General features: G+C 40.6%; 1 protein-coding gene across 2 annotated transcripts in view; it reads right to left on the bottom strand.

Moving 5' to 3' along the window:
* Positions 1 to 2,346: 2,346 nt before the first annotated feature.
* glrbb (glycine receptor, beta b) overlaps positions 2,347 to 20,686 on the bottom strand; it is a 28,033-nt gene continuing 9,693 nt past the window's right edge. For both annotated transcript variants that reach the window (XM_034140803.1, XM_034140794.1), the window contains 6 exons: positions 16,154 to 16,380; positions 14,203 to 14,285; positions 13,566 to 13,703; positions 11,366 to 11,518; positions 8,082 to 8,374; positions 2,347 to 3,812 (listed from right to left, as the gene is read on the bottom strand). In XM_034140803.1, coding sequence (XP_033996694.1) covers positions 3,516 to 3,812; positions 8,082 to 8,374; positions 11,366 to 11,518; positions 13,566 to 13,703; positions 14,203 to 14,285; positions 16,154 to 16,380 — 1,191 coding nt within the window. In that variant the 3' untranslated portion in view covers positions 2,347 to 3,515. The remainder of the gene's footprint in view (positions 3,813 to 8,081; positions 8,375 to 11,365; positions 11,519 to 13,565; positions 13,704 to 14,202; positions 14,286 to 16,153; positions 16,381 to 20,686) is intronic.

Here is a 20,686-nt window from a genome sequence, read left to right as displayed (position 1 = left end):
TGAGCTCCTCGCCACTTTGACATCTAAAGGAAACGGCATCCTCCTCACTGTCTTGACGTCCACATTTCCAGCTCTGCCAAAACTCTGCCTGTGAGGGAGAATTGTGGCTAAAATTAAATGTACCGTGGCATTTGGGAAACAGCCGATTGTGTCTCAGGTTCCAGAGGAAACCATTACAAATTCACTCATGACACTGTGGAAATAAATGTAACTCACTAAATGACCTTTGTTTCATAATATGTGATAATATAATGTTTTGTGTTGTTTATAAAAATGCATTTCTTTTGAGAGGAAATTCAAATGCTCCCCTTGTATTTGTGTTGTTAGGATAAGGTTGTAAAAGCACCACCATGATGTGTGAAAGCCTTGTTCACAGTAAATGAGCTCCCAATAGGCCCCCGTGGCATCTCTCCACCCCCCCCCCCCCCCCGCTCCTCCTCTAATCATCAGCCTGACTGTCACGGTGCTTTTCTTGGTGGCCCGGGTGGCGTCGTGGTGAGAGGTCATGTTGGATTAGAAAGCACCCTGTGTGATATAGGTTACTGCACTGTGCTGCTAGCAGGGTGCTGGGTGCGGGGGTTGAGCGTTCACACACACTCACACACACTCACACACACTCACACACACAAAGACATGGATGAGTCACACCAGTTGACTCCAGCGAAAGGAGTTGATACATCTACTGGATTTAATCGTTAAACCGTATAATGTCGTTGTTATATTTTTTTTAAGAAGGGGCAGGAAAATAAGATTCACTTCTCCCTGCTTCTTTCCACCATGCACTATAAAAAAATGAAATAAAATAAAATAAAACAACCAGTATAAGTGTACATGTTTTGTAAAGTGTACATGTTTTGTTTTTAAAATGTTGTGGAGCCTTGCAGATGGGGGTGCTGCAGCCCCCTCATCACCCGCATCACCCGCCCCCCCCCCCTTCCCACGTCCATTCTCGATGTCTCGCTGTCTCGCAGCAACCAGGAAACCACACCAGTAGGCCAGCTCACACTGTCCGCTCCTCACAGCAGCGAGCCGCGCAACGTCCCGCCAACAAGGCACCCAGACCCCACGCAGCATTCTCATCTGTTTGTCCTTACTGGTGTCATTTTCTGGTTGCTAACAAACGCCATTGTAACACATAATCACTGATGTTCCGCTGTAACTGTGGTGGACTCATCAGAACAGAGTGGGTGAGCTGACCAATCAGAGCACAGTGGGCTCACAGGGAGGGGGGGGGGGCAGGAGCTCCAACAAGCCGTGTAGGACAGAGAGTGAATACACATACTATACAGAGATGCTGTATGAGAAGCCAATCTATTCTAGTAGACCTCAACAATGGAATTATGATCAGTAGAAATGGCCATGACATGGGACCTTTAAATGTAGGCAGTTTAAAGAAAAATAAACTGCTAACACGCTTTACAACACTGTACCTCTTCTAAAGGATTCTGATGTTGATAATTTAAAGCTGTTTCACCTCTGAAAATATTATTTAATTATGTTTTATGAAGCAAACTGAGAGCATTTCAGTGCATATACCTGTATATACACACTGCCTGTATTTCAGCTTGAAATAGAAATCCGCTTCACACACAGCTGTCACTATATCTGCTTTTCTACCAGGAGTGCATTCTATCTCCTTATTTCATTGAGGAGATATTGATGTGGCCATCGGAGGGCACTGCAACGCAGAATCTTTCTCATCTGAGATTCAGTTAGATATAAATCAGTCTTCAGATGAGGAGACAGTTACACTAATCTGTGAAATCATGTGTGTCTCTTGATGATTCATGTTGCGTCTGTGATTGTAGATACTTGAGCGGAGTTGCAGTCTGACTCCCTTTCTGTAGCCGGATTTTAGTAATGACAGACAAAAATCCTTTCCTATGTCTGTAACCATGGCAGCCAGAGAGAGAACAAAAAAAAAAGTGTGTGTTCGGATTCTGTACTCACAAAAAAACAAGAACCCATATGAATGCATCTTTCCTTAACATGAGCAATCCTGGTCCAATTTGCCTCAAACTCGATTAATATGACCCTGTTGTCATGACATGAGGTCAGCATCTATCTTGCTTCATTAAGCCGCAGACAGACTTCATATGAGAAGTCTCACAATGATAGTCAGGGGGGCATTTTCTGCGCAGGTTTGCATGAATAATAGATGGCTGGTGATGGTTAATTAGGAGAGGTCAAGCCTCGGTAGAAGTAACATCTGTGTTGTTGTGCAGGATAGAAGTAGCAAAACAAAGGAAAGATGCTGGAGATACAGATCCCAGCTAGAAGTAGGACCATTTTCTTAATCCCCAGAAAGAAATTACTTTGAGTAATAACAGTCACAACAAGGATTACATTTGTGTTCATTTTTAATGGTGAAAATTCATTTGATAACTTATTATTTCTTTGTAGTAAATTTCACAAACACATGGTCACAGCTCCCTGGTGACCCATTTACAAACGCTACAGGTGGAGGTGTCAAACATTAAATTTGTTGGAAAAGTGGCAGTGTCACATAACCATCTGAACAGGAACGGTGTTTTACATATCCATTTATCTTCTCAAGAGCAAATCATAACAGGAATAATACAATTAAATAAATACTTTATCTATATATATCTATATATATTTAGATTCTCTCTTCATATACATGCATTTCTTTTAAACATGCAATGTAATTACAGAGTAACACTTTGAATTGAAGTTTGAATAAAATCTAGTAACTTAATAAACGTGCGGGGCCGACGCCCGCTTGGCAAAGGTGAAAAAAATCAAATAGCTATTTACAAATGCTCTTTTATAGATCCGCGCATTCTCTGCCTAGTTGTTAAGCAATCAATCTTTTTGGATTTCACATCAGTTATATCTACAATCCTGTATTAGCCTTCAAGTACCATCATCAATAAATAAAGTTTCCAATACAATATGCTCCATAATCATTTTAGGTAGAGAAAGATTCATTAATAAGATTTTTTTTTTATACACAAACAATTATAGTCATCTATTTGTATGTAAATATAAATGTACTAATAATACAGAAAAGTTTCTTTTTTTGTCGATAGATATTTTGTATGGTTAAGATTCACATTTTGTCTATGAGTGCGTTTACATCATGCGCATCCTGGCTGTGATGCGGAGTGTCCCTGTTATCTGTTGAGCATGTAAACGTCATATCCCGGTTTCAGAAACCTGGATATGCTAGCTGGATTACTCAAATAGAAACCGAATATACCTAAGCTTTTGACCACTGTATCCACGTTGTAAAAGATTGTTTGGTAGTACAGACCATAGTGGGTAAGGTGAGAACACCTGCTGGCAGAGGATCTGTAACGATGTACACAGGGATACGAATAGGCAGGTTGTTCATGGTCCTTGTAAATAGCATATCCTCAATACAATAGAAAAAAACAGAAAACTCGGGTAATGTGCGCATGTAAACGCACTCAATGTTCACTTTGGAATAAAACTCTTTGAATGTGTTCGAGTGAAGTGGGGGTGGATAATACAAGATAGATTTAAAATATTCACAAGTATACGGACCAGTAGACCACGTTAAAGAAGAGGAAGGAGAAAGGGAAGAGGGCTCGGGCGTACAGGTCCACCCTCTTGGCAGCAGAGGGGATGACTGGTTTCGGGGGAGGAGGTCTTTTCTTTGATTTAGCCTGGCTTTTGGTGAGAGCAGCGGCTATATCGATGGACTTCCCGTAGCAGTCGAAGTTTGACAGCTCAAAGTCCCGCGGGAGCGAGCCCACGATGCTGAAGTCGTTGGTCCGCAGGTCTGATTTGGACGTGCACACCTTCTTACAGCGAGTCTCTGCCACCTGGGTGCAGGAGAACAACATGAGGAAAAACCAAAAATGATTATTACATTCTGCAGCATTTCATCTAAAATATATAAACCAAGATAAGATTAAAGTAATAATCTCAGGGCGCTGCTGGCGGCCCCTGAGGCAGTGGAACCAGACCAAAGTGGTTTACTACTGACCGAGGGAGCAGTAGAATGAGATTACTGCACATTGAGCCGTGCACTCTGACTTGTGTTTCCTACAATTCTGTTTATAGATATTCTTATACATAGTCTTTTATTTGTATTGTATTGCAACTGTTACACCAATTTTACTTATTTTCACACTTGCCCCTCATTTTTGCCACAAAACCTGACGCCTAAATGTATTTTTGAATTCACCTCATCTGTCTGACTTTGAGTCTAACACCATCAACATGTAATGAAACGCATTAACCAGGTGGCTTCATTATGATTTGCAAATGTATTTCAATCCATGCATCCTAAATTCTTCTCTTAGTATACAAATATTTCACGAGAAAAATAATCTTTAAATCATCTGAAGTTCTATTCACTAGTAAAACAACACCACCCTGCATCTGATAATGGAACAGCAATGTTGGCAGGGTGTTTCTGAAATGTCCTCCTCATCGATTTAATTGTTTCCTCTCTTTTTTCCTGTCTCCCCACACCAGAGATATTTGTATCCTTATAATGTGCACTGGGTGCAGAGATATGTAGATATATGTATAAATATGTACACATACCACCCCAACAGATGGCATGGACAGTTACTGCTGACTGAGATCTTTTTGAGCTGGAGCCAAATGTCTATCTGCTTATTTTCTAGTCAATCTTCAATCTTTCTGTGTGAAGAGAAAAGGTGTTTGAGGGTTGGCAACATTCTTACTTAAAATGTACTGTAAAACCACCCACAAACGACCTTGTGAACAACACTATTAATTAGTTTATTTGAAAAGATAGACTGGACTATATCAGTGTGAGGGAGAGAAACTCCCTCTGGAGGAAACTTTGGGATTCTAGCCTTTGCAGACGATTTACATCAGGGGTGGGGAACATCCGGCCTCCGGGCCGTATACGGACCGCGAGACCATTTGGTACGGCCCTCGAGGTAATTTATAAACACACGCAAAAAAGAAAAAACTTAAAGAAATCTAGACCGCAAAATAATTAAACAAGCGAGTGCCTGTTTTTCCTGGCCAAGGTCAGGGTCCTTGAACACAACACGAGCCTAACGTGTCATCACGTGGTATATGTCTCGTCTGACATGGGCCGTTTCTCAATCGCGAGGATATTGGCTTCCAAGCCAATATTTCAAGGATGCTACGTCATCAAGTGGCGCAGCAGGACCGTTCCAATGTCCAGCATACTTGGAATTCCACCGAGGCCGCGTCCTTGGTTTGGGGGAAATTTCGAGGCTGCACATGGGTAGACTTCGCATCCTTAAAATCCCCACAATGCTTTGCGCACGGACCAATTTCCCCAAATCTGTGGCGGAAAATGTAAGGCGGGGCCTCTCATATGACGCACACTTGCTAGCCTGTTCCACTCTTCGTTTTCCGAATGCCAGGAAGGATTCTTGCCTAGCTTCTGAAGGAAGTGACTCGGAAGACATGTGTTACCAAGCAAGCGTACTCGCGATTGAGAAACACCCAAGGGTGCAGTTTTGACGGAGAGCACCAGAACGCCGCTCCGGCACTTCAGATAAGGAGCCGTACACATGCCGCAGTTTTTGCGTGGCTGTGTCTTTAATTGAAAGCCCAGTGGCGATCTGTTCATCTGTCATACTGATCATACAGTCAATAACTTTGTTGTTATTAGCATCTGGTTAGCTAGCTATGCTAACGAATATAAGAAGCTTTTTCTCCAACCAGTGAGGTAAAGGCACATCTTTATATGATCATTATAGTTATACAAAAATAAGAGAATAAAGTAAATAGGTATAAAATACTATATGACAGTAAAAAAAAGTAGTTATTAATAAACAAGAATACAGTTTGAAAGGGGAGTGATTTGTAAAATATCCATAAAGAAAAAGAAATCTGCTTACAGTTCTGTTTCATATTGGTGTTGAGAGATGTATCCATAGATCTCTTAATGTTGCTCTCAAAGTGCACCAGATTGATGCTTTTAACTTCAACATTTAAAAAAAAATCTTCCCGGGGGAGCATGCCCCCCGGACCCCCCTAGAGGAGGTTAGGTCCCCCCCCCACTTAAATCATGTCCACATGGATAGGAAACTAAATACATTTGCACACATCTTGTGTCCATATCTTTCTGTGTTGGGGGTCATGCCACAACCGTGCACGTGCATGCATGCGCGAGTCATGGTGAGATATCTGGATTGAGAGGTTGCTTTTTCTTTGCACAGCATGAAAGAAAGGCCAAATGAATGGGCTGTGATTTTAGTATTTTTAAGCAGAGGTCAATCATTTGTACGGCCCTCGGAGGATGTTGAAAAAATAGGCCCTTGAGAGGAAAAAGGTTCCCCACCCCTGCTTTACATGCACAAAAACCTATATAACACTACAGGAAAGGGAAAACCACAAAAAGCATAAAAGGGCCCTTTCTAAAACCAAAACAAAATGTTGTGTGAATGTGTGATGTATCTGGGACATCACATCCACTCAGCAGATATGATTCATCTAAACTGTGAGGAACATTGAAATGAGGCTGTTTATGATTATTTGACTCGATTGAAAACAGACTTTGAAAACCCAGTAAAGTAGCTGTTTGATCCTGAAGCTTGGACTCAAATCTGATAAATGAACTGTTATTTTAAGAGGGAGGAAATATGTTTGGAGCCACAATTAGATGTACTTTATGTTTTACAATGCTGCCTAATATGGTTGCTTTCTCATCTTGAGCCTTGTAACTCTTCTGCTCCCTCTATGCTATCAGAGCTGACAACAAGAAAAAAACGAACAGCAAAAGGATGCAGTTTAATGTCGTCCAACAAAAATCCTTTCATCAACTTCCCAGAAGGCCTGCGGGGTGAACGGGATCTAATCAGAGTATGGATGCTAACTCACTGAAGTCATTAAGCTCATTAGAGCTTCATTATTTTGATTTGGTTTTGACAAGAAAATCCATTAAACCTCAATGGAGTAATGTAATCCTCTCAAACCGAATGCGGTCCGTAGACTCGGAGGTAAATTAATTTCAATTAGGCATACAATTGGAAGACCCATACAACATACTGCACGCCTGATGTGCACGTGAGTGTCAGACTTGAGTCGTGACTGAGCTGTGTGTGATAGAGACAATGCCAATTATTAATGAGTGGAATTCCATGTTTTGCATTTAGATGACATATCTACGCTTCACTGTTACAAGCCTGAGGCTGTTTGAGCGGAAATATGTTATTTACCATTGTACTATTGCTGTAGGTTGAAGGTTAAACACAGACTAAGAAAATACGCATTGCACGCTTTCACAAAGCAACAAAAAATATATATTGAAATGTGGGGTGATTGAACTACAGCATCAATGCCCAAGGGCAAATCTTGTATGCTTATGGATTTGAACGTTATACATAAAGGGCAGTCAGAATTGCAAGTACTGTAGGAAACCTATAGGAATAATTTGACATTTCCTTTGGCTTCAGTCATACATCATTTTGAAGAACTGTATTTAAATGCATATAAGATAATGTCAATATCACAATTACCATGTTGGTAGAATGTGTGTCTTAATAGTGTCAACAAATATCGATAATGAGCAGTAAAACTATTTTATTTGGGATATTTAGTATATAGTTTGGAAGACACAGCATCATCGTACTATGAATGCTGTTCACATGAGATGCAATGGAGTCAGGGGATTAGCTGTTGACAACAACTGAGAAAGATGACTTTCAATAAAGAGGTCAAATACTTACTTGCTATCTTTTTCTAAGATGATTTCTGTGTCCTTTTCCCCTAATTTGAAGTGAGTGACAGTGTAGATATCGTCAGGAAACAAGGGGAAGTGAGAAACGGGTAAGACAACTACAAAGGTAGCCACCCAAAATATAACCAGGGATTGTTGCAATAATAAAGTAAGCCTGCCCATCAACAGACAAACATAAAACCATTGAAAAATTCCAACTTGTTGATCATACGGTCAAGTATCAACTGGCCTTTTACACTTAAGGAATATTAGGAAATAGTGTTTTGAATGGAGAAAGCTGATTCTGCTGACTTCATGTGCACAGTATTTTGTAAGAGTGAAACATACACACACACCTACACACATGTACAAACATCTACACACACACTCAAGTTATCAAACCAGTTGTACTGACGTGCAAGGTGCTGACATGCAGCGGCGTCCCTCCGGTCCCGTTGACCGTGTTGTTCTTGGCATCGGGGATGTTTCCCAGTGCCTTCTCCTTCACCGCCATCTTGGCCTTCTCCTCTTCGATGCGCTTCGGGCTGTTAAGCATCACTTGAACCACGGCGTACTCCACCAGCGAGGCAAACCCAAACAGCAGGCAAGCGATGAGCCAGATGTCGATGGCCTTGACGTAGGACACTTTGGGCAGCTCCTGAGCCAGGGAGGTGCACTCGGAGGACAGAGAGAGCACCGAGAGGATGCCTTAATGAAGAAGAAGGCAATTAACCTTGTCAGTCAGCAAAGTCAAAGGAAGTTTGATGTGAAGTGGAATCTGTAACTTTTCTATTAGTAATACATCTCGTTTCTGCACTTTACATATCTACTGATCAGATACTAGTAAGTAAACAAGACAATAATCTAACTAGGTAGTCGAAATTCTACTTAACTTTTTGATATATTTTCCCAAATTATATTTGGGATCAACTCCTAGCTCTTGTTCATCATGACAGGGTGTAACCATAATTGTCAACATACAACAGCGACATAGGACAGTCCTTAATGTGTCCTCTAGCTGTTTTTATTATTTTGTATCATTGAGCACAACAAGCATTAAATCTACTTACTACTGGGAGAAAGAAACAAATCCATGTCCTTATCAAAGCACTAAGTACTGAACAATTTAATCTCCCAATATGCGAAAAAGCTGTCATCAAATGTTCACATCCACCCAGGGTTTCTGTGAGCATAAGTGCAATTAGAAATCCATGACCGTTCTTTTACCTCCTTTATTAGGACATCTGCAGGAGCTCAGACAGCCCCTAATAGCAGTAATTCAAAATTGTTTTTATCTCTGATAGCTAACAGGATTACAGGTTAGACATCCCCGCTGCACAGAAGCAACATCAGAAATAATTACAACCACTCTCCTCGGATGGTATTATAACCACCAACGACTGCAATCACTGTTCCTGTAGTGAAGCTATAGAGAAATGATAAATACAATAGAAGGGCCGATTGGTTTTGCCTGCAGGCTTCATTATGGTCACTCATCAAGAGCGAGTGCATACAGGGTTCAAGATTTCTAATAAAACTGCTCTAACCTCACTGGAACAAACTGTTAAAGAGAGTGTTGTCATCCCGGTAGCCCACCTATTATCTATGAAGAGGGAACATGAAAGGTGGCGGTACTAAAATAGCTTTGTTTGTCTTTCTCCCCCTATGATACACAGCCTGTACAAAATGAACCTGCACTTTGTATCGGACAGAAAAACATATTTTTGATGCAATGGAAAGACAACCTTTGTCGAAAGAAAATACGCTCTAAACATGAAAATGTAAAAAACACACACTCAGTTAAATGAACACATATAGTAGACATCCAAAAGGGAACACAAAAAAGGCTAACACACACAGAAAAGAGCAATGAATGAGTGCAGTCCCACACCTTAATGTTGACTGACCTGGTCTGATCCCATTTAGAGAGAAGTCAGAGGAGGCTTCCAGGAGGAGGTGAGGTGATGATGGGATGAGAGTGGTGATAAACAACTGGAGGAAAGGGTGGAGAAATGGAGGAGTGGAGGAGTGGAGTGGGATAACAATGATTATCTTTTCCTTGCAGCGCTGCACACACAGAGGTGCCCGTGTGATGCGGTTTGTTGGTGACACTGACATATTAGGCGCATGTGAAATGAAAGGGAGTAGCATGAAGTGGAATGTACATTCTTCAACAAACTGAAGCTTTGTCTGTGTATGATGATGTTATTTTAAATTCTACCATTTGACCCTTTACCCAATACTCTAGTATGCTAACTGTCAGGTTCATATTTGTATTGTGTGCCTCTACTGTGACATATCTCCATGCTTTAATGTTCAAAAAGCTCTTTATTTTTGCTGGCTGTCTCTGTTGTGATTGGTCAACCGCTGAGAGATGTCTTGCCCCTTAGCCTATCACGTACAATGTGTTGAAGCGCTAGCCAATGGAAGTCTGAGTCTTACTTTATGATGTCATTATATTACAGACTTTAAGATTTCAGCCTTTGTATTTACATGAACAAAAACCTATGTAACACAATATAGGGAATGCCCTAACAATCGTAATAGGGTTTCTTTAATCTCCGTCTAACCTTCTGACCAAACAAAGTGTTTAAACCTAGTTTGAGAGTTTCCCATCATGCAGGTGGCAGCTAAGACTTGCCCCATGGCTGTGCCAACAACACATTAAGCAAGAGGGACACCAGAGACAGCTGATCTGTTTCCAGCTCTTGATTTATTCTGTGCATAAACAAGCACTAGCGGTGCCAAAACATTCCCGTATCCTCTCGGGTCTCAGGCTAACGGTCTAGCTGCACCTTCTTCAGGCTGGGCAGATTTGGCGCTTGTCCTCCTGAGCTTCAACACACCCCTTCATTAATCTTGGGTTAATAGGGATCAGGTGTGGCTCATTGGCCATCTGAGCGGTTCCTGGTTTTCTCTCTCCTGAAGAACTCTTGTTACTGATTAATATAATGCTTTATCAGGAACACACATGTCCTTGTACTTGTTCTCTTCTCAAAGGCATGTGCCTGCATAGTTTAAGCTTGAGTTAAATAATTGAGTGGCCACTATTTACTAAATGCTATTTCATGTTGGCAGTTTAGATCTGTGTTTGAATTTAACTGGCAAAGTGGCTGGATAGAAAATGTAATCCAGTCTGTTGATATTTCAGATTGAATGCATTTAGGGAATCTGATGTGACCACTTAGATCTGGGAATCAAACCGATCAGCCTTGGGTTCTTTTCCATGACTAAAAACCAGTAAAAATGTGCAGTTATTGCATCAAAGAGGGCTCGAATTCCCATGTATTTAGACTTGCACTGCCAATAACAACTAAGCTTGCGGTGGGTCCTATCTGTCAATTAAACTTACATTCAGTGATTTATGACATAACGAACAACACTGGCCAATGTCACCATGCTTGATGGATAAAGTCCATCATGATGTCAAAGTGATTGATGATGTCACAATGGAGAAGATTGAGGCCGTAATGTCAATGATCCCTTAAACATTTATATTCTACAGAGAGTTCATTTTTATCTATGGATTTTTACAATGGGGGTTTTCACGCCTCATTTACCTGAATAATACCCTCCCCTCTTTGGATCTAATATCCAACGTGCACTCAGCCCTGGTTGAGCAGCACAAGGAATATTTACACATCGTGTGTATTGGTAAATGTCAGTGGAAGGTGGTGGAATTGATCAAATAATCCGTACCCAAAGGCACCCTGGCAGCGCTCGCATCAGGGTTGATCCAGAAGGACAGCCAGGAGAGGACTACGATGAGCAGCGTTGGGGCGTAAACACCCATCAGGTAGAAGCCAACCTGTCGCCGTAGGGTGAAGATAACCTCCACACAAGTGTATTGCCCTGCATGAGGAAGTAGATAATGGTCAAAAATGATTTAGGTAACTTCAGGTAAAAACAAGCAGATAGGACACAGGCACAATAGGTAATGGGTTAGAAAATGACACAAACATTCAGCCTAAATCTCCTTTATAAAATACAATCTGGAATCATTTTATTAGTTTAACTGTTTGGATTTTGCATTTCGCTGTTTTGTCATTCTCAATATCTCTTTTGATGGCTTTAATGGATCATTTTGAGATAGAAATGGGAACTCGTTGCTCCTGTATTGAAGGAGGCAAGCAGGTGAGAGAAATGGCTCTATTCTGACTTGGTCTATTAAACCTGTATTCGGCATTTAGAGGAAAGGTAGCAGCCAGGTTAAGTCCTTTATCTGATTTTACTCATTTTCTCCCAGCAGAAACCAAAGCACAGCTGTGTGCACCATTAGTAATAGAGGAAACCAAAGAGAATTGAAAGAAAAAGGTCAATGGGCATAAGGACTTTAACATTATTTCAGCTAACTGTGTTAAAGCTAAGACCTGTTTGAGCACTCAGGGCAGCACCCATGAAAAAAAACACTGTTCCAATTCATAAAATGTCTATTATGTAGGAGATTTGTCCTCAGCCAGTTCATATTTCAATGGATAGAAACATGGTCCCTTAATTTAAGAGGATAGCGATTAAAAGCGCTGCATTCATTTCCATTTATAAAATATCAATTCTAACCGATCCATCTCTTCTGGAAATGTGGTTGTCATTAGTCAGGTTGAATGCAGTATGGAATAAGCATCAGTGCACTTCAGCCCTCCTAAGGCAGCGTTGTGTTTCTGCTCTTTGAGGCTGGTCGGTGGGTCCAATGGGACGATGGAGTGGATGGGCTGGAGTAATATTTAACTAGCCCAGGGATCTCTGTGTGAGCCTTATAAAGCATATAAGGGCTGCCTGTGTCGCAGAGCAGGCTCGAACCACTCGTACACAGAGGAGATCTTTGTGTCTAGCCACGTTGCTATGGAAACACGTTAAAAGGCTGAATCATTGCCAGCAGCATGCCTCACAAGTGCAAGAGCACTGAGGTCATACCCGCTCTGTTGGCTGATAGAGATTTTCCATTTCATCGCAAATGTCGTTTTTTTTAACTGACAACGGTCTGAATGTGGCACAGTACCAGGACCCTTTATGTCGTTTTTCTTCTATTTTATTATATGAATACTTGCCCTGCCAGCATCCTGGGAAAAAGGAGTTAAATGTTGTAGTAGTCTGGGTATGTTCATTGTAGCTACATCAAACATCTTGGAAATATCAATGTACATAACATTTAGTGTAGTTTGAGACTGCTTGTGCATACTGCCAATCCAAGACATAGTACAGAAATCACTGTTGAGACGGACAGCTAAATCCATTTGACTAAGTGACATTTGTGGTAGTAACCAAAGACAATGTTTTTGTTTTATGAGAAAATCAATGCAGTTATCATATTTGTAAATCCTCAAGGATACACACAGTGCCTTTCCGGTAGTACCGCTGAATGTAAAACTAGCTTTTGTCTGTTTAAAGGAAAACGTATGTCCCCAGGTGTCAAATCCTAAAATCTATATCAGTTTTAAGAGGTTTAAAGTATTATATTGGGAGAAATAATGGTATGATTGTCGAAAAGGTAAACTGAACTAATGCTGTAGTTTAGCCTACTGGTTCTAAATATTTGACTTTGCTGTTAATTTAATCAGTTATGTTAAAAGAGACCTAGCTACTTTTGTTCAGCACTAGTGGTATTTTGAATTATTTAATCTACTTTTTTACATTACATGTCATTTTGTTAGACGCTTTTATCCAAAACGACTTACATACATTCAGTGCTGTGCACAATCCCCACAGGAGCAATTTGGGGTGAAGTGTCTTGCCCAGGGACACAACGACATGCTGACTGCAGTGGGACTCAAACTTGCTACCCCCTGATTCGAAGTCCATCACACTATCCACTGAGCCACAGCCTCCCTCCCACTTTTCTGACTGATAAGCAATGTTTGCAGCATCCTGTTAAAAAATGTGTAAGAAAACCGTAGGGCAGTACCTGTTGAGTAGACTTTAGTGCAGTTCCCATAGTCAATGTCTTCTTGTGACATATCAAACTGTGGCAGAGCGATTTGGTCCATTTGCACCGGGGCTTCTGTCTGCCACATAAACTGCAGGTCGTCTGTGGTGTAGCCAACTGGATAGAAGATACACAAAGGCACACATTGGTTACACACATGCATCACATATACAGTGCTCTATACTGCATGACCACAATATCTGATAACAGTTATATACAGTACAAAAGCTGAATGCACAGACTGTCTCAGCAGGCCAGTAGCCATTAGAGGGGAATCGCTTTAAGTTACTTTGCTCATTCAAGTCTAAACTGCTTTGTAAACAAGATGCTATAACCACAGTCAAGCTCAATTAACTGCGAGACGTTCACAGCAGCCTTAAAATATGATGATTTATTCTACTTCTCACAGTGTTCGCCATGGAAATTGGCTTCTAAACACAAGCAAAAAGCTTTCATTTACCCCAAAAGAACTTTTTTTTAAATAAAAACACCAAATATATTCCCAACTCATTAATACTGCATTTTCCAAAAATCAACAAGCAGCAATCATATTTACAGAGCACACATGGGGTTTGGGATTAATGATTTAAGTTGGTGCTATTTCAGTAAAACTCACAGCTTTCAAGTTGCATCTTACACCTCTGGGTGTCCATAGGGAACAAAGTCAGATCCAGCGGACAGGAGAGGGTGACGGACAACCTGAAAAAAGAAAGGTAATAATGTTTTTCATTATGCTGTGCTTTTGTTGCTCTGTTTTATCCTCTTACACTCAAACGACAAGCCTTTTTTTGCATGACACTAGTATGACCTTAAAGTTTACTAGGATTTAAAAGTTCACCCTCATGTGCTTAAACAACATGTGTTACGCTCAAAAGTATCAGCAACTTCACAAGGATCATCTGAGGATTGAAACACAGAAAATAGCTGTTTACCGAACTAGTTAGCATTTAGCTCATCAGAATATAAAATGTTTTTCTACCAAATGATATTCAACACTCTCATTATCTTTTTATAATTTCACTCTTCGAGCCCAAAGCCTCAATGATTGTTTACCCAGAAGGAAAACAAAAAAAACAACACAGTGAATCCAAGCAAATATGCTAAACAAACCTTCCCTAACTGATTCAGACGCTTACAACACTAAAATAATCAGTGTTAATTTGCAGGGCATTAAGGAATCAAATGATCGATTTAAATCACCACATTAAAGTCTCAAGGTACAGTAAGAGTCATCTGAAGCGAGTCTAGCGAACACGTACAGCATTTAAAGGGGACCTATCATGCAAAATGCACTTTTGTACGTCTTTTATACATGAATATGTGTCCCCGGTGTTCCAGGGAACTCACCAAGTGTCAGAAAACACAACCCTCTCTATTTTCCTCCATACCCAAATCTCTAAAAAAGGGGCTGCAACGGATCTGATAAAAACTGATCCAGATTTGAACACTGTCCTGACGTCAGGACGGTGGCGCTACGGCTATTGGGCCAACTCCACCAATCAGGAGGAGACAGCCACGGCCATTGCCGTTCGAAAGCGCTGGAGACGCTGTAGTACATATGCCAGGCCTGTAGGTGGTGCTGTTCTCACAGAATCAGCCCTTGCAAAAACAGAGCTAAAAAATGTCAAATTGAGCAAAATGAGGCATGGCTAAAATGCATGATCTGTTTGGTATTTTGAAAGAAAAAAAAGTATAAATATGCCTTATATAGGTATGGTCCTACACTATATTATTCAAATATAGCATGATAGGTCCACTTTAAAGCATTTGGCATGCTTTTCACTGAGTTTGATTATAGCATCATATTGCCATTTAGTTATAGTGCGCATTAATTTAGCTTGACATTGTGTTTATGGCTAATTGTTTTTGCTTCGAGTGGGGTATTATTTAGTTTTGCCCTAACCAATAAGTCTTGAGTGGCACATCCATTCTTGTTATTTCTCTAAGTGGACTATCACTGCTGTTATGACGGTGTTTATCTCATCCACATTTTTTACATTTTCATAGCTACAGTATGTAGGGATAGGACATTCTTGATCCCACCATTTAAGCAGATTTAGACGATTGGTTCTTAGGAAATGGCTCATCAATGGCCACATAACCAGGCCATAGAACATACCAGACATAATTCAAACATCTGAGATGTGGGTTGCGAAAAAGATATTGGAAACGCTATGACTGCAAATTGAATGAATATGTGAAAAAGTGGAAGTTCAATTCAAAGTGATGTTAAGAGGAAGCCAGTAAACATGCACACTTAAATGAACCAAGAGAATGACATTTTCCGTCATTATTTTCCTGGTGTGGAGAATAAGTGATTGTTAAGTTTTCTAATTCAATGACAGATAAAGGTACTCTGTGCAAGATATTTAAAGATCTATAGGTCATGTGACATTTTCTTCTAACACGAATTGGAGTATATTTAGTATTAAACATTCAAAACATTACATAATGAGCTGAGAGGGGACTCCTGTTGTCTTTGGATGGCATGTCCCTTAAGTATTGCCTTCAATTTACATCACATTCAACAGTAAAGACAAGTTAAAAGTCTAATCAAAATCCATTACCTCATACTGATGAGGACGTCTCCGTTACGGAAAATGAAGAGGAGGAGGTTCTCCTGGGTAACGTCGTGAAAGTTGGCGCTCTTCTCGTTAGCGAAGAACAGGTCAGGTTTCCAGAGACATTTGAACATCGTGGGATCAACGGTGAGGGAATCAGACTTGTAGTCCGCAGGTAGCTGCAGTCTGGGGTCGTTCCAGCGCTGCCGCAAGAAGATGTTCACTCTGTAATCCTGGGTGTAACAACAGAGCAATGTACACGGTTAGTAGGCTACTCTGGGACACAATTTGGGTGCGTTTAAAGGAATGATTGACCTCTTAATGGAATTTAGATGCTTTTTTTAAATATATAATAATGTCCAATGCTAGTTTTTTTTAAAAGGAGAATTCCCAGATTGAACACAAAACAGCCACTTATTTTATTTTTATGACCATTGAGTTCCCTTTCCAAAATACTGCAAGGCATTTATTAAAAAGTCTAAATTTAAAACATGTATTTGATGAATAATGGTTTGGTTTGCAGTTTAAAAAAGTACACATTATTAAAAAATGTCTACACTGCCTTTGAGAAACTTTCCCTTTCTCAGGATACAGCAGTTCGACCTTTTTGACACGTTATATGTTCTACTTCTATTAAGTCATTAACAAGTACTTTTTTTCTCACAGCAATCATCTCAACAGAATACTCTATCATGCAGAGTGACATTTTACAGCTGCAGTGAAAACACTCATGACGTCTGCCTTTTAAAGGAGTGAACACACAGAGAACACAGTCCAAGGGTCAAATGTTATCAATACAACACCATGTGTTGCAGAAAGTGCCTCATTATAAAGCTTATTAGGGAAACGTCCACATTCATGTTGGTGGGAAAGTATCACTGAGTGAGGTTTTGGGAGGTTTCTGTTTTTGGCGTGCTTCAATCTGTTCTGGGACCAGGTGTTAGGGAGGACCATAATACTGAGTGTGAAGATGGATGACATGTCAAATAAACCAGCTGTATAGGTGTGTGTCCTTGGGTAACAAATGTGCTTCTACCTTCCATTCTTCCAATGTTTTGTTTTTAACATTGTTTACCTTTTTGTATGCAGCAGCCTATGTAGAGTCCGCTAATAGCCAACATTTATCATTGCGTTATTGTCGGCACTCAGGTGTTTTTATATAAAAAATGTTATCATTTTTCTCACATAATGAGAACAAAGAACATTGTTGGCGTTCATGAGATCCTCAGCAGAGCTCATAATGGGCCATTATGACATTCACATGAAAATGTTTGACAAACCAAATAAAGAGAAAATCAGGCAATCTATGTTAAAGTGGACCTATCATGGTATATTTAAATGATATATTGTAGGGCCATACCTATATAAGGTATATTTATACATTTCTGTTTTCAAAATACCAAACAGATCATGCATTTTAGCCATGCCTCATTTCGCTCAATTTGCACTTTTTTTTAGCTCTGCTCTGCAAGGGCAGATTCAGTGAGAACAGCACCATCTACTGGCCTGGCATATGTACTACAGCGTCTCCAGCGCTTTCGAACGGCAATGGCCGTGGTTGTCTCCTCCTGATTGGTGGAGTTGGCCCAATAGCCGTAGCGCCACCGTCCTGACGTCAGGACAGTGTTCAAATCTGGATCAGTTTTTATCAGATCCGTTGCAGCCCCTTTTTTAGAGATTTGGGTATGGAGGAAAATAGAGAGGGTTGTGTTTTCTGACACTTGGTGAGTTCCCTGGAACACCGGGGACACATATTCATGTATAAAAGACGTACACAAGTGCATTTTGCATGATAGGTCCCCTTTAAACTATTGCATCATTATAAAGTCAAATTCAAGGCAATCAGAGCCAAGAAATGCATCCCTTTGAAACCCACATGTGTTTAAAAATGCATGATACCAGTGACATCTGCTGACCTTATTCCCTGATTAGCCCGTTTCACATGCATGCCCGTTTCTATATCTTGTGGAGTCTGACCAACTGCTGGCCCAGGTGAATGACACCAAAACAATACATCAATAAAGCTGTCGGTGGTCTTTAAAAAAGCAAACAATGGACCTTATGGTTCAAATTGTTCGTAGTTTGTAATTAGTGATTTTAGAAGGTCTGATCCTGTTGGTTTTAATGTGTTTGGATCACATGTCCTGCAGTTCTGTCTCTGGCCACCATGACAGAAAACCCTCTCTGGGGGATGCTTCAAACTCAGTGAACCTTTTACTCACTTACTCCGTGTTTGGGCCCCCTGTGGAAAATAAGGCCCCAATAAGGCCCCTTTGTTTGATCCTGTCTCTGTCAACAATTTGCCCCTCACCCCTCTGGGAGACACCTGTCTCGATTACAACACGTTGCCCAGTAGCTAAAGTGATTCTCCTTTTTCTGCTCTTATTCTGGGATTGCACAGGCTAGTATTTCTGATCAAATATGTGTAATGTGCTTGCTGCCAAATAGTTCAGTCAAGCCAGATCAAGTGAGCAGAGCACATTTGGATGTGTTTTCGAAGTTTTCCCTTGCTTTTTTGTAAATGCTATGTTCACCGTTTTCCTGGCAAAACATATTCCAACTGGAAACAATTTTAGTAACAGCCAGGTTTGACAGTGAGAAAAAGCAAGCAGACAAGCATTTGCTTTTATAAGTCATCTGTTCTTGAAGAAAGGACATTCTTATGATGTTTATCAGCATGGGACCTTTTTTTAGTATCTTCATAAATACTGGACTGAACTAACTTTTCACAATAAAACCTGTTCTTTTGGACCAAAACATGCACAGAAAACAATCTATGTTTCTACATTTGATCGTGCCATTTGAAAATACAAATACAATAGCTCTTAAAATAACTTAGACCCAGCAACATGAACATGTTGAGCATGTTATTATCCTTAAACTGAATGTCATTCTGTGTATTCCATAATACACAGTGATACATGATTCATTTTCCTGGCAAAAATGCAACAACAAAATTGAAATCAATATTGATCAATGGCATTTGTTGTGGTACATGCTGATGCACGAAGCTTGAGACAAGAAATCAAATGAAAGGGTTTCTTCCTCTGTGGTATACACATTATAAATAGTCAGGAACTATTTGAAAAACTCTGCGAACACCATCATATACACAGTGATCATAGGACGGTTTACACATTCAGCCCTCACCCAGAATGTGCTTTTATCTTCCTGCCAGTAAACATTTGTAAGAGAAGGAGCAGTGGTCACATTGTTGATATCTCATTTTGTAAAGCCAACTGTGATTCTATACAACCCAATTTCACAATCTAATGTCCAACTAGTCCTCAAGGGACTGCACAAATAGCTACTGCCGGCTCCGATAGAGACCCAGGCCAATTCCCAAACATTCGCCTTCCTGAAAACCAGACAAGGAAATATATCTTCCCCCTGGCTCACTATCAAGGTGCCTGTACTGCATTCAGTTTCAGAGAGATTTAACATAACCACTCGGTGTAATCAACAAGGATAACTCAAATGGAGAAGCAGTTTGAAAACACAGAGCTACAATTTATTTCACAGCTTCACATTAGTCATCCTCTCCTGGCGATTACCATCAAGAAGTGAGAATAGATGTGTTAACTACAGTGGATGTGAGGTGGTGTTTGGCCTCCAGAGGTGTACATGACGAGAGAGGGTTTCTTGAGATCAGATACCCCACAGAGTGATACATTGAGGGGGAGAGGTGACCAGCTGTCACTTCCCTCTCCTCCAGGATTAATTTTGAACTTTGTTCACTTTCTTTCTGTCTTTTGATGGGCCTGTAGTGGAAAGAGGGAAGACAGATTTTACCTCTGGGAGTCCCTAATCTCTCTTTTCTGTCTCGATCCCTTCTCTTTCCTTCTCATGGGTTCTTTTCCTTAGATTCCTCCCCCTCCAGCACCCTTTACTTTTCTCTGCTTTTTTCATATTTATTCGCAATCCTCTGTTATTTTTCTTTCTTATCATCTTTGATCTCCACCGTGGATTGAAGGCTTGCCGTGGATTGAAGCCATGTTCGCTGGGACGCGCAAGGCTGACGTCATTTCAATTATTGGGCGTTTTGTCTCGTTTTCTAAGAGGAAGAATTAAATAAATTATTTACTCTGTAACCCCCACTATAACTTTGTCCAGGGTGGTCGTACTGTCACCAAACTCACACAGGTGTTTGCTGTCCCCTCAGTTTGTGCACACAAAAGCATTTTACTCTGGGATCAGCAGGTGAAAAACGAAAGAGGGGCTTCCACATGTGGCAGACCAGGTGTTGGTGCTGCCGGATTTGGCACCCCCACTATAACTTTGTCCAAGATAGTCGTACTGTCACCAAAATCACACTGGTGTTTGCTGTTCACCTGTAGTCTGTGCACACAAAACTATAGAAAGTAAATCATTAATTGTATTCTTCCACTTGTCACTTTGACGAAACGTCCAATAATTGAAATGACGTCGGCCCTGCACGTCCCCGCGAACACGGCTTCAATCTACGGCACAACACCGGCCCTGGTCTCCTACTATCTATAGTCTTGTTTTCGTTTCTGTTCCTCTTGGCTTTACATTTGT

Source organism: Trematomus bernacchii, unplaced genomic scaffold, assembly GCF_902827165.1.
Source record: "Trematomus bernacchii unplaced genomic scaffold, fTreBer1.1, whole genome shotgun sequence".
In the NCBI taxonomy this organism is placed as follows: Eukaryota; Metazoa; Chordata; class Actinopteri; order Perciformes; family Nototheniidae; genus Trematomus; species Trematomus bernacchii.
The sequence above is the reverse complement of the archived record's forward strand: the minus strand, read 5'-3'. Positions and strand labels throughout refer to the sequence as shown.